General features: G+C 38.6%; 2 protein-coding genes across 2 annotated transcripts in view; one reads left to right on the top strand and one right to left on the bottom strand.

The window, feature by feature from the left end:
* LOC124240821 (collagen alpha-1(I) chain-like) overlaps positions 1–20,832 on the bottom strand; it is a 59,115-nt gene extending 38,283 nt beyond the window's left edge. Inside the window, exon 1 of the mRNA XM_046663916.1 lies at positions 20,731–20,832. Within this exon, the coding sequence (XP_046519872.1) occupies positions 20,731–20,832 (102 nt within the window). The remainder of the gene's footprint in view (positions 1–20,730) is intronic.
* The window catches only part of LOC124241008 (zinc finger protein 169-like), a 150,195-nt gene that overhangs the window by 37,389 nt on the left and 91,655 nt on the right, over positions 1–21,151 (top strand). The gene's annotated exons all lie outside the window — the stretch shown is intronic.

Genomic DNA, 21,151 nt, shown 5'->3' with positions numbered 1-21,151 from the left:
CACAGTGGACAAGTGGAGCATAGCTGGTTTGTGTGCTCAGACCACACTGTCTGAGGACGGAATGTGCTAGAGGGCGGACTGTCCCAAGGGAAGGCCATGGCAGAAGGCTTTATTGGGGACTGGCTTCGTGCCACACCCTGTGCTGTGTTCTTGTCTTACATTCTCTCATTCAATCCACATGCTACCCTCCAAAGTAGGTGCTGTTGCCCCCATTTTACAGTTGGGGAAATTGAGGCTTAGAGAGACTTCTATGTGGACAAGCAGGAGAAGTTGAGATCTTGTGGTTGTATTCTATTCCTTTCTCAGGTCTTGAGACGGTGTGTCTCAGCAGTCTGAGGCTGCAGACAGTTCCCTTTCTGATGGTGGGTGAGGCTGGCCTCCCAGAGGCCTCGAGGGGAATGCAGTGGGAGGGGAGCCCCGGGAGTGTACTCTAGACTGAGTGTCTGACCTCTGAGGCAGTCGGAGTGAAATCAGGAGCCAGGTGCCCTGCAGGGGGCGCAGAGGGCCGTGTCTTTACCTCTCAAACCACTTCTGTGGATTCCTCTTCACCCAGTGAACCAGAACCAGGCACCGCAGACCTGCGCTCCGGGTCCTAACAGCGCAGCTGTGGATGGTGCTGCAGCTCATCTTCCACCCTGGGTGGCTTCGTGCACCCAACAGTCTGCTCGCTGCTTCCCATGCACGCCACCTTGTTCACCTGTCCCCTGGGCTTTGCTCCCATGACTTTCCCCCTGGAAAGGCCCTCTCCCACACAACGTACCATAGCCCTCTCCATCTTTGCCTGTCCTCAGCTTACACACTGTTTAAGGCACAGGCAGGGTGCACGGGCTAAACATGACAATGAGGCATGTTTGACAGACAGGTAAATTTTGCCCAGGACTGTCAGGAGCCTTGAGTGCTAGGATAATTAATGTAGAGAGAGTTCCTGGCATTGAAGAGAAAACAAAGGTTCGGGGGCAAGGGCAAGACTGGAAACAATCCTAAGGGTACACAGCAAATGAAGAAACATTTATTCAAGAAAGTCTATTAAATCTTGGTAAGAATAGCAAGTGTTTGGCACCTGAGCCATGGCACGCCCTCTCCACATTCCCAGCTCAGCTCTTTGGAAGCTCTGCGCTGGGTGGTTATGGCCATGAAGACAGTGGTCCCTCTCCCTCAGCTCCTAATTAAGGAATTTGACATATCACAGGAGGGGTAGCTTCCAGAATTCCTCATTCCATCCAACTCCAAATTGAAAAGGCTAAATTCCTGGTAAATGAGGCTCAGAAGGTGGGAGCTCCCTTCCTCCACCAACCCCACTCCTAGGGCCATGAAAACTAGTAGGCCAAGAAAACTGGGCCCCTGAACATATTCACCTCATCTTTGTCATAGGATGGACATTTCATGTCAGAGGAGTCAAGCTCAGAAGGCCAGAGGCTACCAACCCCATAGAGTGCCCAGAGCAGTGACTCAAAGATTTTACCCTGGGAGAGAGGCAGTCCCTAAGAACAAAGAGCTCTGCAGCTCTCCAAACAAAACTACCTTTATTTAAAACAGAGCATTGGGAAGTTCAAGTCTAAATGCACTTTCAGAAACAATGGAGATTTTGGTAGTAAGCAATTAGGAGGAGACTGGTAGCTCTATGAGAGCAACAAGCCAATTGTAGACCAGCTAGTTTACTAGAGAGAACTGGAGAAAAAGACAGCTAAGAAGCACTCTCTAAGGGTTAGAACAAACCTCAAAGACTGGCCTCAGAAAATAAGCCTGCCTGAATTTAAGTAGGTCTGACTGTGGAACAATTTATGCACTGGGAATTTGTTGAAAACAATAGAGTGATACACCAGCAATTTGTGGAGCCTAACAGCTGGGTGTAATACCAACAAAGGAGGGCAGCTTAGCAGAGAGATGGGAGAAAGAGACAAAGAGAGCCCTGCTAAAACCTCTGTCATCCCAGGGTGTGGATGTCCAGGGCTGTACCCTCTGAGGAGTGATCAGCGGCTTCAAACTGCAGGGGAAATGGAGTTCACTGAAATCATCTAGCCAAATCCTTAAACAAATAAAAAAGCAAACAGTAACAAAACAGGCCATGTGGAGGGGATAGGGTAATCAGTATCCAGCTTCTACAATATATTACCTAAAATGTTCAGTTTTCAACAAAAAGTTATAAGATGTGCAAAGAAACATCAAACTGTGATACATACACAGTAAAAAGGGCAGGAAAAACAAACTGCCTGTGAGAGAGCCGAGATGTCAAATTTAGCAAAGATGTAAAAGCAGCTATTGTAAATATATTCAAAGAACTAAAGGAAACCATGTTTAAAGGAAACCATGATGATAATGGCATCAAATTGAAAATATTAATAAAGAAGAAGAAATTATTTACAAGAACCATATGGAAATTCTGGAGTTGAAAAGTACAATAGGCAAAATGAAAGATTCATTAGGACTTGATGGTAGATTTGAACTGGCAAAAGAATCAGCAAACTTGGAGGTAGATTTATACAGATTATGCAATCTGAATAACAGAGAGAAAAAGAATGAAGAAAAATAAACAGACTCAGAGAAATGTTGAACACCATTAAACTCACCAACATATGCATAAGAGAAGTACCGGAGGAGAGGAGAGACTAAAAGGAGCAGAAAAAAAATTAGAAGTAATGGCTGAAGACTTTCCAAATTTGATGAAAAACATTTATCTACATATCCAAGAAGCTCAATGAACTCCTAGTAGGAGATGCCCACTCAAGCACATCACAGTAAAAATGGTGAAAGACAAAAACGAAGAGAAAAATTTGAAAGCAGCAAAACAAACAAAACCCCCAACTCATTACATATAAGGGAACCTCAATAAGTTTAACTAGGTGACTTATAAGAAACATTGGAAGCCAGAACATACTGACGTATTCAAAGTGCTGACATCAAAGTGCTGACATTGGAGGCCAGAACAAACGATATTCAGTGTTCAAAGAAAATGCCCTGTGAAACAAGCATTCTATAGCCAGGAAAACTATCTTTTAAATCAAGGGGAAATAAATACATTCCCAGAAGTGAATATACATTCAAAAGAAAGGAACACACAAGAACTGAGAGAATTCATTGAGAGCATACTCAACTTACAAGAAATATTAAAGGAAGATTTTTAGGGTGAAAGTAAATAACCACAGACGGTAATGTGAATCCACATGAAAAAACAAAGAGCAGTGATAAAGGCAATTATGTAATTATGAAAGTATAAATTCATATTTATTCTCCTATTAACTGAATCAAAAAGCAATTGTATAAATTGTATATATAAAATATATATATTTATTTATATTCTTGGGCCTATAATGTAGAAATGTAATATATTTGACAGCACCAAGGCAGTAGGTCAGTGCAAAGCTGTATTGGAGTAAGGAAATTATGCCAGATGGTAATTCAAACCCAGAGGAACAGATGAAGAGAATCAGAAATGGTAAATAGGAAGGTTAATATAAAAAGCTACAAATTTACACTTCCTTTCTTTTCTCAGCTTGTATAATAGGCATAAAATTATATGTAATAATAATTATAACAATGTATTGTTAGTTTTAAACATATATAAAAGCAGTATGTGTAAACAAATAGCACAAAAAAGGCAAAGAGGGAATAGACCTATATGGGAGTAACATTTCTATATACATTTGGAATTAAGTTAGTATAAATCTGAAGTAGATTCAGGTAAGTTAAGATATATATGGTAAGTCCTAGGGAGAGCACTAAGAAAATGATTTCTTAAAATATACTAAAAAGTCATTAAAATATTACACTAGAAAATATTCACTTACTGCAAAAGAAAGCAATAAAGGAACAAAAAAGACATAGATGGAAAACAAAATAAAATGGCAGATTTATATATATGGAACTATATCAATAATCACATCAAATGTGAATGGATAAAACAATCCAATCAAGAGGCAGTATTTGTCCAGCTGGATACAAAAGCAAGACCCAACAATATGCTGTATATAGGACCCAGACTTTAATTTGAAAATACAAATAGATTGAAAGCAAAAGAATGGAAAAAGATGTATCATATCAAACAGCAACCACAGATAGCTGGAGTCACCATACTAATCTCAGACAAAATAGATTTTTAAACAAAAATTATTAGATGTAAGGAAGGACATTTTATGCTGATAAAGAGGATCATTTCATCAGGAAGTTATGATTATAAACGTAGATGCACCTAACAAGAGAACCCTAAAACATGTGAAACAAAAACTCACTGAATTGAAGGGAGAAATAGGTAATTCAATAATACTAGTTAGAGACTTTAATATCTCACTTTCAATAAGGGATAGAACAACTAGTCGGAATATCAATAAGTAAAAAGATGACAAACAACATTATAGACCAAATTGTCCTAATAGACATCTACAGAACACTCCAGACCCAACAGCATCAGAATACACATTTTTCTCATGGGTACATGGAACATTTTCTAGGATAGGAAATACACGCGGCCATCAAACAAGCCTCAATAAAGGATGGAACTAATACAAAATATGTGTCTGACCATAATAGAGTAAAATTAGAAATAAATAACAGAATAAAATTTTGGCAATTCACAAATATATGAAAATCAAACAACACACTCTTAAATAACCAATGAGTCAAAGAAAAAAAATCACAGTGAGAATTAGAAAATACTTTGAGATGAATTAAAATGAAGCCACAACATACTAAAACTTAAGGGATGCAGCGGAAGCAGTACTTAGATGGAAATTTATAGCTGTAAATGCCCATATTAAAAATGAAGAAAATATCAAATTAATTACTTTCCACTTTGAGACACTAGAAAAATAAGAGCAAACTAAATCCAAAGCAAGCAGAAGAAGGAAATAAAGAGTAGAGTGGCAATCAATGAAATAGTGAATAGTAATAATACAACCAACAATCAAGGATACCAAAAGTTGGTTCTTTGAAAAGATTAACAAAATTGACAAACATTTAGCTAGCTTGACCAAGAAAAAAAAAAGAACACTCAAATGACTAAAGTCAGGAATGACAGAGGGGATATTGCTACTGACCTTACAGAAATGAAAATGATTATAAGGGAATATTATGAACAATAGTTTACCAACTAATTAGACAACTTAGATGAAATCAACAAATTCTTAGAGTGATACAAACTACTGATTCTGATTCAGGAAGAAATGGAAAATGTGAATAGACCTAAATAAGAAAATAGGTTGAATTAGTAATCAAAACACTACCCACAAAGAAAAGTTGAGGCCCAGATGCCTTTGCTGGTGCATTCTACCAAACATTTAACGATGAATGTATAAGAATTCTTCATAAGCTCTTCCTCAAAACAGGAGAGGACATTCTCAGAGGCAATATTACCCTGATACCAAAATCAGACAAAGACATCACAAGAAAAGAAAACTATGGACCAATACTTCTTATGAATATAGATGCAAATTCCTCAACAAAAAAACTAGCAAACTGAATCCAGCAACATATAAAAAGGGTTATGTACCTCATCCAGGTGGGATTTATCCCAGAAATGCAGGGTTGATTTAACATCTGAAAACAAATTAATGTAATGCATCATATCAATAGAATAAAAGGACAAAATTCACATGATCATCGCAATAGACTCAGAAAAAGTATGTGACAACATTTAACATGACTTCAAGATGAAAACATTCAACGAATTAGGAGGGAGAAGCTAAATTTATCAACCTAGTAAAGGGCATACATGAAAAAACAATAGCTAGCATCATACTAAATGTTCAAAGGCTGAATTTCTTCCCCCCCTAAGATCAAGAACAGGACAAGGATGTTCTCTCTCACCACTTTTATTCAACGTTTTCCTGGAGGTTTTAGCCAGAGGAATTAGGCAAGAAAATGAAATAAAAGACATCTAGTTTAGAAAAGAAGATGAATGCTTTCTTTAGCGTGACATAATCTTGTATATAGAAAATCCTAAAATATGCATTAAAAAGTTAACAGAACTGGGGCTGGCCCCGTGGCCGAGTGGTTAAGTTTGCGTGCTCCGCTGCAGGCAGCCCAGTGTTTCGTTGGTTCCAATCCTGGGCGCGGACATGGCACTGCCCATCAAACCACGCTGAGGTGGCGTCCCACATGCCACAACTAGAAGGACCCACAATGAAGAATATACAACTATATACCGGGGGGCTTTGGGGAGAAAAAGGAAAAAATAAAATCTTTAAAAAAAAAAGTTAACAGAACTAATAAGTGAGTTCAGGAAGGTTTCAAGATACAAGATCAAGAAACAAAAATAAATTTTATTTTCATAAATTTACAATTAACAATCCAAAAATGAAATTAAGAAAATTTCATTTACAAGAGCATCAAAAGAATAAAATTCTTAGGAATAAATTTAAAGGAAGAAATGTAAACCATACTCTGAAAACTACAAAATTTGTTGAAAGAAATTAGGGAAGATATTAATAGTTGGAAAAAATATTCCATATTTATGGATTAGAAGAATTATTATTATTAAGATGGCAGTACTCCCCAAATTTATCTACAGAGTCAAAGGAATCCCTATTAAAATCCCAGCTGGCTTCTTTGTAGAGATTCACAAGCTGATCCTAAAATGCATATGGAAATTCAAAGAGCCTAGAGTTCCAAAAAATCTTAAAACGAACAAAGTTGCAAGATTCACACTTCCCTATTTCAAAACTGACCTGAAAGCTACTCTATCAAGGCAATGTGGTATTGGCATAAAGTAGGCAAATATATCAATGGGATAGAATTGGGAGTCCAGAAATAAACCCTAACATAGATGATTAATTGATTTCTGACAAACATCCCAAGATAATTCAATGGGGGAAAAATAGTCTTTCCAACAAAAGGTGCTAGGACACTTGGATGTCCACATGGAACAGAATGAATTTGAACATTGTCTCACTCTATACAGAAAAAGTAACTCAAAATGGATTGAAGACACAAAATGAGCTAAAACTATAAACCTCTTAGAAGAAAACATAGGCATAAAATTTTGTGACCTTAGATTAGGCGATGGTTTCTAATATATGACACCAGAAGCATAAGCAACCAACAATAAAATAGATATGCTGCACTTGATCAAAATTAAAATATTTTGTTTCAAAGCACACCATCAAAAAAGTGAAAAGACAACCCACAGACTAGGAGAAATTTTGTGTAAGTCATGTATCTGGTAAAGGACTTATAACTAGAATATCTAAAAAACTCTAATAACTCAATAATAAAAAGACAATCCAATTAAAAGCATGAAAACCATGCTTCTCAGGAACAATTTCTTCCTTTGTGGAAGTTGCCTTCCTGGGTTATAATCCTCACCCTGGCTCAAATCAAACTCACCTTCTCTCTCTTACCTATAGAATGGCTATTGGTTATTTTGTGCTGACACTTAGCATAATGTCCTCAAGGTTCATCCATGTTGTAGCATAGTGCAGAATTTCCTTCCTTTATAAGGCTGAATAATATTCCATTGTATGTATACACCACATTTTGCTTATTCATTCATCACTTGATGGACACTTGGGTTGCTTCCACGTTTTAGCTATTATGAATGCTGCTATGAACATTAGTGTACAAATATCTCTTTGAGACCCTGCTTTTATTTCTTCTGGGTTTATACCCAGAAGTGGAATTGCTAGGTCTTATGGCAATTCTATTTTTAATTTTTTAAGGAACTCCCATACTTTTTCCACAGTGGGTGTATCATTTTACATTCCCACAAATGGTGCACAAGAGTTCCACTTTCTCCTTGCCAATACCTGTTTTCTGTTTTTTTGATAGTAGACATCCTAATGGGTGTGAGGTGGTATCTCATTGTAGTTTTGATTAGCACTTCCCTAATGATTAGTGATGTTGAGCATCTTTTCATGTGCTTATTGGCCACTCATATATCCTCCTTGGAGAAACGTCTATTCAAGTCCTTTGCCTGTTTTTGAATTGGATTGTTTTGTTATTGTTGAGTTTTTCTGGATATTAATTTATAATCAGATATATAACTTGCAAATATTTTCTCCCATTCTGTGGGTTGCCTTCTTACTCTGTGAATAGTGTCTATTGATGTACAAAATTTTAAAATTCTCATGAAGCCCAGTTTGTCTATTTTTTCTTTTGTTGCCTGTGCCTTTGGTGTCATATCCAAGAAATCACTGCTAAATCCCATGTTGTGAAGCTTTTGTTCTATGTTTTCTTCTAAGAGTTTTATTGTTTTAGGTCTTACATTTAGGTCTTTCATCTATTTTGAGAGAATTTTTGTATATGTTGTAAGAGAAGGGACCAGCTTCATTCTTTTGCTTATAGATATCCAGTTTCCCCAGCACGGTTTGTTGAAAACACTGTCCTTTCTTCATTGAATAGTCTTGGCACTCTTGTCAAAAATCATTTAACCATATATGCAAGGGTTTATTTCTGGGCTCTCTATTCTATTTCATTGGTCTATATGTCTGTCTTTATGCCAGATCACACTGTTTTGATTGTTGGTATTAGGTATTTGTTGTTGTTATTGTTGAGGAAGATTTGCTCTGAGCTAACATCTGTGCCAGTCTTCCTCTATTTGTATGTGGGTTGCTGCCATAGCATGGCCGCTGACAAGTGCTGTAGGTCTGCGCCCAGGAACTGAACCCAGGCCACCAAAGCGGAGTGTGCTGAACTTAACCACTAGGCCATGAGGCCAGCCCTGGTATTAGGTTTTGAAATCAGGAAGTGTGAGTCTTCCAATTTTGTTTTTCTTTTCCAAGATTGTTTTGACTATTTCTGGTCCCTTGAGATTCAATATGAATTTTAGGATGGGTTTTCTACTCCTCAGAAATGTCTTTGGGGTTGATGGGATTGCATTGCATCTGTAGATCACTTTGAGTAATATTGACATTTAAAAAATATCAAGTCTTCCAATCCATGAACATGGGATGTATTTCCACTTATTTATGTCTTCTAGCAATATTTTGTAGTCTTCATTGTCCAATGTTTTCATCTCCTTGGTTAAGTTAATTCCTAAGTGTTTTATTCTTTTTGATGCTATTGTAAATGAAATTGTTTTTGTAATTTCCTTTCCAGATTTTTCATTGTTTGTATATAGAAATGCAACTGATTTTTTTTTTAAAGATTTTATTTCTCCCCAAAGTCCCCCGGTACATAGTTGTATATTCTTCGTTGTGGGTCCTTCCAGTTGCGGCATGTGGGACACTGCCTCAGTGTGGTTTGATGAGCAGTGCCATGTCTGCGCCCAGGATTTGAACCAACGAAACACTGGGTCGCCTGCAATGGAGCGCGCAAACTCAATCACTTGGCCACAGGGCCAGCCCCGCAACTGATTTTTATGTGTGATTTTGTATTTTACTACTTTGCTGAATTCAGTTGTTCTAAAAATTCGAGAGTCTTTAGGGTTTTCTGCATATATGATCATATCATCTGCAAATACAGATAATTTTACTTCTTCCTTTCCAGTTGGGTGACTTATTTTTTTTTCTTGCCTAACTGCTCTGGGTAGAACTTTCAATACTATGTTGAATCGAAGTGGTGAAAGTGGGCATCCTTGCCTTGTTCCTGCTCTTAGAGGAAAAGCTTTCAGTCTTTCACCAGTGAATATTATGTTCACTGTGGGTTTTTCATATATAGCCTTTATTATGTGGACATAGTTTCCTTTTATTCCTACTTTGTTGAGTGTTTTCATCATGAAAGGGTGTTGAATTTTGTCAGATGCTTTTTCTGCATCAAGATGAACATATGTTTTTTCCCCTTCATGTCACATTGATCAGTTTTCAGTGTTGAACCATCCTTCATTCCAGAAATAAATCCCACTTGGTCATGCTGTATAATCCTTTTAATATGCTGCTGAATTCTGTTTGCTAGTATTTTGTTGAGGGTTTTTTTTTTCTAACTCCTTTTTTAAACTCCTTACTCTGTGCTTTGTAATCCCTTTCTCCCCCCACTCCCTTTTTTTTTTTTCAGGTATGAGGGCCATACACGAAATGTATGGTGGGTCTTGTGGCTATGAACTCCCTTAGCTTATGTTTGTCTGGGAAAGTTTTTATTTATCCATCATATCTGAAGGATATTTTCACTGGATAGAGTATTCTTGGCTGAAAGTTTTTGTCCTTCAGTGATTTGAGTATGTCACTCTAGTTTGTCCTAGCCTGTAAGGTTTCTACCAAGAAATCTGCTGAAAGCCTGATGGGGGTTCCTTTGCAGGTTATTTTCTTCTGCCTTGCTGCCCTTATTATTCTTTGTCATTCAGTTTTTCCAGTTTCAGTACTATATGCCTTGCAGGAGGTCTTTTCACATTGACATATTTAGGAGATTTGACAGCCTCTTCCACATGGATTACCTTCCCTAGGTTTGGGAAGTTCTCTGCTATTATTTCTTTGAACAAGCTTTCTACTCCATTCTCCTCTTCTCCTTCTTGAATACCTATAATTCTTATGTTGCATTTCCTAATTGAGTTGGAAACTTCTTGGAGACTTTCTTCATTTCTTTTTAGTCTTAGTTCTCTCTTCTCCTCTATCTGGAGCATTTCAACATGTCTATTTTCAATTATATTGATATGCTCCTCTATGTTGTCCACTCTAGCATTCAGGGAATCCATATTTTGTTTTATTTCTTTCATTGTGTCTTTCATCTCTAATATTTTTGATTGATTCTTCTTTATAGTTTCAATCTCTTTTGTGAAGTAGCTCCTGAACTTGTTGAATTGTTTCTATACATTCTCTTTTACCTTGTTGAGTTTTTTGATGATAGTTGTTTGGAATTCTTTTTCATTTAGATTACATATTTCTGCATCCTCAGGACTGATTTCTGGGTACTTCTCATTTTCTCTCTGGTCTGGAGATCTAATATAATGTTTGATATTGCTAGAGGGAGTGGCTCTGCTCTTTCACATCCTGGTGTTACTTGGTCACAGTTACCGCCTATCACCACTGGGTGGGGGTCAAGAGCCATGTATTCTGAGCCCTCTGCCTTCAGCTGAAATTCCAGGGGCTGGAGCTGTTCTGAGCAGGTATGGGGAGGCGCTTTCTCCTGCGTGCTCTCAGGGTTTTCTCCCTCTGCTCTTGCTATCTGCTCTTTTGGGGTATTGGCTTGATAAGGTCACCCACCCGTAAAGCTTTTGCCCCAGTAGAGGGCTTCCCTCTAGGCTGCAAGGGCCCTTGGGAGTCCTTGATGTTCCCATAAACAAACATCCCCTCCCCTGTTCTTTCCCTCTCAGAGACCTCCCTCAGTCCCAGATTGCAGTCTTTAGGGGAGGAAGTGAAGTTTTCTCTTATCCCCTTCCACCGCCTCCGAGGTGGGGCTCCAGCCTCTCTGTCCTCCGTCCTATGGCTGCCTGGGTCTCTCCAACGTTTTTTGTGTTGTGTTTGGATGTCCTCTGTTGGAATATGGATTTTTTTTCTTGTATGTTGGAGAGGAAAGATTACTGGAAAAACTCTCTCTGCCATGATGCTGACATCACCTGAGATCTTTGTTTTTTAATGTAGGCATTTATAGCTGTAAATTTTCCCCTTAACACTCTTTTTGGTTTTGGTATGTTGTTTTCATTTTCATTCAACTCCAAGCATTTACTAATTTCCCTTGTGTTTCTTCTTGGTCCATTGTTTTTAAAAAGTGTGTTATATAGTTTCCATGATTTTGTGAATTTTCTAATTTTATGTTATTGATTTCTAATTTATCCTATTGTAGTTGGAGAAGATACTTTGTATGACATGTATCTTTTTAATTCTGTTGAGAATTAATTTGTGGGCTAACATACAGTCTATCCTGGAAAATGTCCCATGTGCAAATGAGAAGAATGTGTATGCTGTTGTTTTTGAGTGGAGTGTTCTGTACATGTCTGTTAGATCTATTTGGTATATTGTGTTGTTTAAGTTCTCTATTTCCTTATTTGTCTTCTGTATTGTTGTTCTACCCATTATTGTGAGTGGGGTATTGAAGAATCCAACTATTATTGAAGAACTGTCTCTTTCTTCCTTCAATTCTGTCAGTTTTTGCTTCATATATTTTGATAGTCTGTCCTTCAGTACATAAATGTTTTAATTGTTATATATTCTTACTCTATTGAACATTTTTGTTAATATATAATGTCCTTCTTTGTCTCTTGTAACTTTTTTTGATTTAAAGTCTATTTTGTCTGATGTTAGTATAGCCACTCCTGCTCTCTTTTGGTTACTTTTTGCATGGAATATCTTTTTCCATCCTTTCACTTTCAACTTGTTTGTGTCTTTGGATCTCAAATGAGTGTCTTGTAGATAGCATATACTTTAATAATGTGTTTTTGCCAATCTCTGCTTTTATTGGAGAGTTTAATCCATTTACATTTAAAGTAATTACTAATAAGGAGAGACTTACTTCTGTCATTGTGCTATTTCGTTTCTATATACTTTATAGCTGTTTCATCCCTCATTTCCTGCATTCCTGTCTTCCTTTGTGTTTAGTCAATTTTTTGTAGTAAAATGTTTAAATTCCTTCCTAATTTCCTTTTGTGTATATTTTATAGCTCTTTCCTTTGTGGTTACCATGGGGATTACTTTTAACATCCTAAGGTTTTAATACTCTAATTTGAATGTGAAGCTTAATTTCAGTAACATAAAACACTCTGCTTCTTTACAGCTCCATAGTCACCCCTTTTAGTTGTTGATGTCACAAAATTACATCTTTGTACACTGCATGCCCAAAAACCTAAACTAGTAATTCTTTTAGTCTTCTAAATTATATAGAAAACAAGATTTGAAGTTACAAACCAAAGTTACAATAATTTTAGCTTTTACATTAATATTTTTCTTTAAATCTATTAGTCTCTTAAGTCACGAAGAAAACAAAAGTATAGCTACAAACCATTGTTACAATAATAGTAGCTTTTATAATTGTACATGTATTTACCTAGATTGAGATCTTTATTTCTCCATATGACTTGAAGTTACTGTCTAGCATCCTTTTGTTTCACCTTGCAGGACTCCCTTAAGCATTTCTTGCAGGGAAGATCTAATGGTCATGAACTCCCTCAGCTTTTGTTTATCTGAGAATATCTTGATTTATTCCTCACTTTTGAAGGACAGTTTTGCCAAATATAGGATTCTTGGTTGACAGTTTTTTTCCTTTTAGCACTTTTAGAATATATTGACCCATCTTCTGGCCTCCAAAGCTTCTGATGAGAAATCTGCAGATAATCTTATTGAGGATCCCCTGTGTGTGATAATTCACTTCTCTCCTGCTGCTTTCAAGAGCTGCTGTTTGTCTTTTGGAAGTCTGATTATAATATGTCTCAGTGTAGGTCTCTTTGAGTTAATCTTGCTTGGAGTTTGTTGAGCTTCTTGGATGTTTATATTCATGTCTCTGTTCCAATTTGGGAAGTTTTCAGCCATTATTTCTTCAAATATTCTCTCGGTTTCTTTCTCTCTTCTCCTTCTGGGACTCCTGTGATTCATATGTTGGTACTTTTGGTGGTACCCCATTGGTCTTGTAGGCTCTATTCACTTTCCTTCAATTTTTTTTTCTTTTTGCTCTTCAGCCTTAATAATGTTCACTGTCCTATCTTCAAGTTCACTGATTCTTTCTTCTGCATGCTCCAATCTGCCTTTGAATCCTGCTAGTGAGTTTTTAATTTCAGTTATTATACTTTTCAGTTCCAGAATTTCTTTTGGTTGCTTTTTAGGTTTTCTCTTTATTGATATTTTCATTTTGTTCACACATCATTTTCTTGACTTTCTCCACATCTTCCTTTAGTTCTTTGAGCATCTTTAAGACCATTGTTTTAAATTCTTTGTCCAATATATCTTCTATTAAGTCTTTTTCAGGGAGAGATTGTGTTGAATTATCTTTTTCCTTTGAATGGGCCATACCTTCCTGTTTCTTTTTATGCTATATTATAATTTTCTGTTGAACACCGGACACTTGAATTTAATAATGTGATAATTCTGGAAAGCAGATTCTCTCCCTTCCCCAGGGTTTGTTTTTTGTTATTGTTTTTTCATTTTCCTTTTTTTGGATTGTTGTAACCTCTCTGTGCTGAGAATCAGCCTGAAGTGTAAACTTAATGTCTTCTTATGTCTTTTCTGAGCCTTTCCTTGGGCATATACAGTCATTTTCTAGTATTCTTTGTATAGGCAGTTGTTTTTGAATGTCCTAGTCTTTAATGTCTGGCTCCCAAAGGGGAAAAACAAAAAAATAAAGGAAGGGAGAAAGGGTGCTGGCTCTTTAAATCTCCTGGAAGTCACTGAGCCAGAGGGGGGAGGGGCTTGCAACAATGGGGCAGAGGTGAAGCAACAACGTCTGCCTGCCTCTTTGTCTGCACTTCTGTAATGAGAAGCCATGATCAGAGCACAGATCCCCAATACCTGGAGGACAGAGTCCTTTTAGCTCACTCTTGCTCCCACATGCTGTGTGTGAGCTGATCCAGCAACATGTGCACAGTTGCCTACCATGTGGCTGGGGGTGGGGGATGTGTAGCTGCTATGGTACTAAGAGCTGAAATTGAATGAAATTGACCACAGTTTACTGTCCGAGCCTTCCTCTCAATCTTGTAAGCCTTCAACAGACTCCAGAGCTCCAAAATAATTACATCAGAGAGATTCTGCCAGTGCAATTGTTGTTTGGTGGGGATACAGATTCCTGGTGCTTCCTACTCCATAATCTTCCCAGAATCCTCTAGGAATAGAATCTTAAGAATTTTCTGAATTAGCTCTGGGGTTTCTAGAACTGGCTCTCTTATCTGATAAGAGTTAAAGACACTAATGACTCTATTTCTGATGGCAAAGAGAGCACAGATAGTCCATGATGTGATCTGGCAATAGAGATGTAAAATATCATCATTGGATACTTCTAATCAAATACTTATAAGAAGCAAGGATCTAAGTGACAATGTATATGATGCTTTTGAACATTTTTGTCAAACTAATGAGTATAACGAAATTTGCTGGTTGCTTCTAATGTCACTGGACAAAGTGGGGAAAGAAAAGGATGGCTCAGAGATTTGAATTCCCAGCTCAGGTGCCACATAAATTATCTGAAAGCTTCTATGTCTTCCCTTAAAGAAACTCTTATCTCCTGTCGCCACAGGGCTAAGATTGCTGAAAATCAAACCCAGAATCTCATTTTTTCAAGTGGCTGACTTACAGTGCAAACTGAATTCCCAGCTTTGCAGGGTGTCTACTGTTAAAGTAAGGGCACTGATTGGGAAGGAATGGGATCCTGAAAGTTGGAATGGGGATGTGTGGAAAGACCTTGATGAAGCTAGGGATATTAAACTCATAAATTCTGATGAGTCTTCTTTGCCAGTAGAAGCAGCCTCTCTACCTCAGTCTGAGGAAATTAACCCTACATTGTCTCAGGAAACTATAATGGCCTCCCCAGAGGCAGCTGCCTTTCCAAGACAATGCCAGTTCTCCTCAGAATCCACCTCCACCACCCTTCTTTGCTTCTAGACCTATGGCTTTGGCTAGTTAGTCTTGGTATTCCTAGAAGTGAAATAGATAAGAAGGCTACTAAGTTCTTACTTGATCTGTATAAGCAGAAAAGCTCTAGGTCAAGTGAACAAAAGTCAAACCTAAATTATAAAAACAGGCACTGCTGCTGAGTCAATTCCAAGACATGAGCCCAGTTTACAGACTCAGAACTCCTTGACTGAAGGGGAGGCTGGGTGCCCTTGAGGAAGGACCCTGGTATACTGCCAAAACTTTATAATGTTAATGGGTGTCCCAGCCTTTCCCAAAGGAACCTATGGCCTTTACTGGTGTGATTGTGCCTTGCGGAAAAGGGAATAATGAGACCTTTTGGGGACTACTGGACATTGTCCCTGAACTGACACTAATTCCAGGAGACTCAAAATGTCACCATGGTCCACTAGAGTAGGGGCTTATGAAGGTCACATAATGAATAAAGTTGGCAGTGGGCCCAGTCGGTCCCCAAATTCATCCTGTGGTTATTCCCCAAGTTCCAGAACTGTACTTGGAATAGATATACTAAGTAACTGGAGGAATTCCCACACTGGTTCCCTGACCTATGGAGTAAGGGCTACCATGGTGGAAAAGGCTAAGTGGAAGCCACTAGAACTGCCTCTACATAGAAAAATAGTAAAGGCAGTACTGCATTCCTGGAGGGATTTCCGAGGTTAGTGCCACCATCAAGGACTGAAAAGATGCAGGGGTGGTGATTTGCACCACATCCCCATTCAGGTGGCCATACCTTGTAAGAGCAGGAAAAAGTTCTCCAGGAGGCTGTATATACTCTGAATCAGTACCAGGTATAAGGTGCTGTTTCTCCTATAGCCAGGATTCACAGGTCCAGGAATCAAGGGGTGAAACTGGGAGTTGTACCACTCACTATTACCCCTGGTGATCCACTAACAATATATTTGCTTCCTGTCCCCATGACCTTATACTCTGCTGGCCTAGAGGCCTTAGTTCCAAAGGAAGGAATGCTTCCACCAGGAAACACAATAATGATTCTGTTAAACTGGAAGTTAAGAAGTTAAGTTAATCTGGCCATTTTGGACTCCTCATGCCTCTGAATCAACAGGTAAAGAAAGGTAGTCTCCTGACTACCAAGAGAAGTTGGACTGTTACTCCACAATAGAGGAAGGAAAAGAATGTCTGGAATACAGAGGATTCCTTATGGTCTCTTAGTATTGCCATGCCCTGTGGTTAAAGTGAATGGAAAACTACAACTACGCAATCTAGGCAGGGCTACTAGTAGCCCAACTCCTTCAGGAATGGTTTGGGTCACTCCACCAGGTAAAGAACCACGACCAGCTGAGGTGCTTGCTGCGGACAAAGGGAATATGGAATGGGTAGTGGAAGAAGGTAGTTAGAAATACCAGCGACAACCATGTGACCAGTTACAGAAATGAGGACTGTAACTGTCATGAGTGTTTCTTCCTTGTTATGTTATGAATATGTTTGTGTGGGGTATGTGTACGTATACATAATATAATATCTTTGTTTTCTCCCCTCTCTTATCCCCTATCATGTAACTTGAGCTGCACTGACTTTATATTATAGTATTTAAGTATTCTTAATTTTACATGAAAGTATTTAAGTTATGGGATATCAAGGAGAAGAGTTAACATCATTTAAGGACTTTGCATCCTCTTCTGGAGAAAGGGTTAGTGTGTTTTCATTTGTATGCAGGATAGTTGTGCATCAGTTAGAAGTATGGCCTTCTTATTGTCTTTATTTAGATGTGTGTATAGATGCCAAGTTGACAGGTGGTGGACTTGTGATAGTTAATTTTATGTTTCAATTTGACTAGACCATGGAGTGCCAAGATATTTTGTCAAACGTTATTCTGGCTATTTTTGAGGGGGTCTTTTTGGATGAGATTAACATTTTAATCAGAAGAGTAAAGAAGATTGCCCTCTATAATGTTGGTGCACCTTATCTAATCAGCTGATGGCCTGAACAGAACAAAAAACTGACCCTCCCCTGAGTAAGAGGTAATTCTCCAGCAGAATGCCTTCAGACTTCATCTGCACCATCACCTCTCCTAGGTCTTGAGCCTGCTGGCCCCCACTGCAGATTTTGGACTTCCCAGCCTCCATAATTGCCTGTGCCAATTCCTCACAATAAATCTCAATACCTCTCTCTCTCCATACATACATACATACATACACACACACACACACACGCACACACACATATATATTCTCCTATTGATTATGTTTCTCTGGAGAACCCTGATTAATACAGTATGGTATATGAATTACACCTTAATAAAGCTACTATGGAATAACTGATAGAACTAAAGAAAGAAATAGACTAGTCCACAGTTATAGTTGGATGCTTCACACCCATCTTTCAACAACTGAGATACACAAAATCAGCAAGGGTATAGAACTGAACATCACCCAATGAACAAGTTCTAAACACCATTTATAGGACATTCTACCAAACAGCAGCATAATATATACTTTAAAAAAGTATTTATAGAACATATACCATGGTAGATCATATCCTAGCAAATCCAAAATAACTGAAATACCAAGTATGTTCTCTGACCACAATTGAATCAAAGTCAAAATTAATAACATGAAAAAGATAACACGAACATATTCAAATCCTTGAAATTTCCTCAAATACTTTTCAAACTCTCAAGACTTTTAATATAGAAATATTAAAAAGTTCTTTTGTTGCCTCACAGTTCCCTAAGACTGTTTTTTGTTTTTGTATCTATTTTCTCTCTGCTATTCAGATTGGGTAAATTCTGTTGGTCTGTCCTCTATTTCAGCGATTCTCTCCTCTTTTACCTCTACTCTACTAGTGAGCCCATTCAGTCAAAAAAATTTTTTTTGTTTTGGTTATTATATTTTTGTTATATAATTTTAATTTGCTTTTCATAATTTTCATCTCATTGCTTAGATTTTTCTATTTTTTCATTTGTTTCAAAAGATTTTATACTTGCTTGTTAAAGCATTTTATAATGCTGGCTTTAAAATTCTTAGAAATTCCATTATCTCATTCAATTTGGTGTTTCTGTTGATTTTCTTGGCATTTTTGATAATTGATATTATATTAGAGACTGTGGATCCTATTTAATCTTCTTTTTCTTTTAGGAGTGGAGGTTTAGCACAAGGGCCACCTAAGTATGGCTGTTCAGCTTCCCTCTGTGCTCCAGGACCACCCTGGCAAAAATGGAGCACTTACACTGTGTCATTGCAGATGGCTGGGTAGAAGTTCAGCTCCATGTTTTTGCTGCTGACATCTTCCTAGCCAAACTGGATCACCAATTCACATCTACTTGTTGCCTCTTAGTGGGAGTTTTAGCTCAGCTCTTGGCTGGGCACCATGGACACCTGGAGAGAGAAAGGAGGGGGCAAGCAGAGTGCTAGTCACCCCCACCATCTACCACCTTACTTTACCTCATTGACCCCAGAGGGATGGAAGGTCACCTCCCCACTTGGCCCCCTGGCACCAGGGGAGGAGTGAAGCAGAGTATTGACTACCTTACCTAGCAACACCTTGTTCTGACTTACTGATACCCACTGGGTGTGAAGACTCAGGTTTCCACTGGGCCCTCTTGACGGGGGTTGGGGAGAGTGGAGGGCTGACTAGCCCTGCTTCACTCTGCCTGTTCAGTCTCATTCAGCTCCCTCTTGAGCTTGGCTGACACCAGGGGTCAGGTGGAGAAGAGTGGAATGCTCTATGAGTGTGGGTGCTAGGCATTGCTAACTGGGTGAATGGGTAGTGGTGGTGGTAGTAGTGAAGTGTAGTGTAATTAGCCTCATAATGCACCTCCTCATTAAGTTTTGTTACTGAAGAGTGGGGGTTCAAATCACTGTAGGACCCCACTGACACTACTATAGGGGTGTGGAATAAGAGAGTGGGGAAATTGGAGCACTGCCTGTTTCCACCTAGCGGAGGAGGGAAGATCAGCTCTCCACTCAGCCTACCGACACCACTTGCAGTTAGAGGGCTACCTTCTGCTTCGCAGAGTAGGGGATAATAAGATGGAAGATCAGCTCTCTGCTTGGCCCTATGAAACTGTGGAGTGTGATGAGGTTTTTACATTGGTGCTTGGTTGGAGTAGGGTGGTATTGCCACAAGTTTTCTGATGTTAGCCTAAACTTTTCCTAGTCATTTGGCTAGGGAGAACAGAATTTTCTTGTTTCTTGGAGGGTTTTTTGTCCATGCTGGTTGGGCTGTTCCTGGTTGGAGGCTTCTCCAGCACCCTAGTCAGTATATATGGGAAACAGCAGTAACAAAGGGAACACACTGTGTGGCTCAATAACAGTCTTCCTTCACATTCAGATTCTGCCCATGCTTGTTTGTTGTGTTAGGTCAAGTTTTTCGTGGTAAGAGGGAGAGCCTAGGAGGAAGAGGGCTATTCTACTTTGGCTGGAAATGAAGAGGCATTTTTTTTCTCTATAATTATTTTATTAAATTATTATAAATGTACAAGAGCTTCTTTTTTTCTTTTCTTTCTGCTTTTTCTCCCCAAATCCCCCAAGTATATAGTTGTATATTTTAGTTGTGGGTCCTTCTAGTTGTAGTATGAGAGACGCCGCCTCAGTGTGGCCTGATGAGTGGTGCCATGTCTGCACCCAGGATCCAAACTGGTGAAACCCTGGGCTGCCGCAGTGGAGTGTGTGAACTTAACCACTCGGCCATGGGGCTGGCCACAAGAGCTTCTTAACTCTACACATGCACTTAAATTCTTTAAAAAGAAACTGTCATCCTGGCTAGTAGCTTTTCAATATTTTAAGAAAATTGTTTTAAAAGATTTCACATAACACCTGAAACTTACACATTTAACATTATCAAGGAAGGAATGTTTCTAAATTATTACCAATACCAGCAGAAACAATTAAAAAGGTAAGAAACTGTCTCAAAGGCATTTTTTTTACAGTCCTTCCTCTATAATAATGTTATTAAATAATGCAATCCATTCACAAAACACCTCTCTGCATCTTCTCTCGTGTCTTCTGCCATATCACTCCATATTTACGCATATCTAAGTTTTCTAAACATTATTTTCATAACCTGAAGCTCTTCTGTTACTTATCAGCTCTTGTCCTCTCCAAGTGATACAGTGAAGTCCATGGCAAATAGGGTAAGAAGCTCATAACCCTCCCTCATAACCCTCATTTCCTCCACTGCCTCCTAGACCATAGTTTCCTCCACCATTTGGTCCCCCCTATGTTCCTGCTGCCACCAAAATTTCCACTCTTCATTAGACCATAGTTATAAGGTTGCTAGTTGTGATTTCCAAAATCATTGTAATTTCCACTTCCATAATTTCTTCCTCCAGCGTTGTCATAACCACCTCCATAGCCCCCACCCTGGTTGCCTTATCTAGGTCCTCCACCACTGTATCTTCTTCCTCCTTAGTAACCAGTGCTACTTCCAGAACTCCCACCTCCAGAACCTCCTTCACACCCATTATAGCCATTCCCAAATCCATGTCCTCCCAAATCCATATGCTCCACCAGATCCTCCTCTAAATTTGCTTTCTGATCCTGGTCTAAAATTTCCACTGCCTCTGCATGAATCCTTCCAACTACAGTAGGCTCCTCTGCCACTCCTAGAACTTTGGACTTCCTGCATTTCTTGTCTAGACAACACCTTTCTTATTTTTATTTATTTTTTTGAGGAAGATTAGCCCTGAGCTAACATCTGCTGCCAACCCTCCTCTTTTTGCTGAGGAAGACTGGCCCTGAGCTAACATCCGTGCCCATCTTCCTCTGCTTTATATGTGGGAC

The sequence above is a fragment of the Equus quagga genome, chromosome 6 (assembly GCF_021613505.1).
Source record: "Equus quagga isolate Etosha38 chromosome 6, UCLA_HA_Equagga_1.0, whole genome shotgun sequence".
NCBI classification, from domain to species: Eukaryota; Metazoa; Chordata; class Mammalia; order Perissodactyla; family Equidae; genus Equus; species Equus quagga.
The sequence above is the reverse complement of the archived record's forward strand: the minus strand, read 5'-3'. Positions and strand labels throughout refer to the sequence as shown.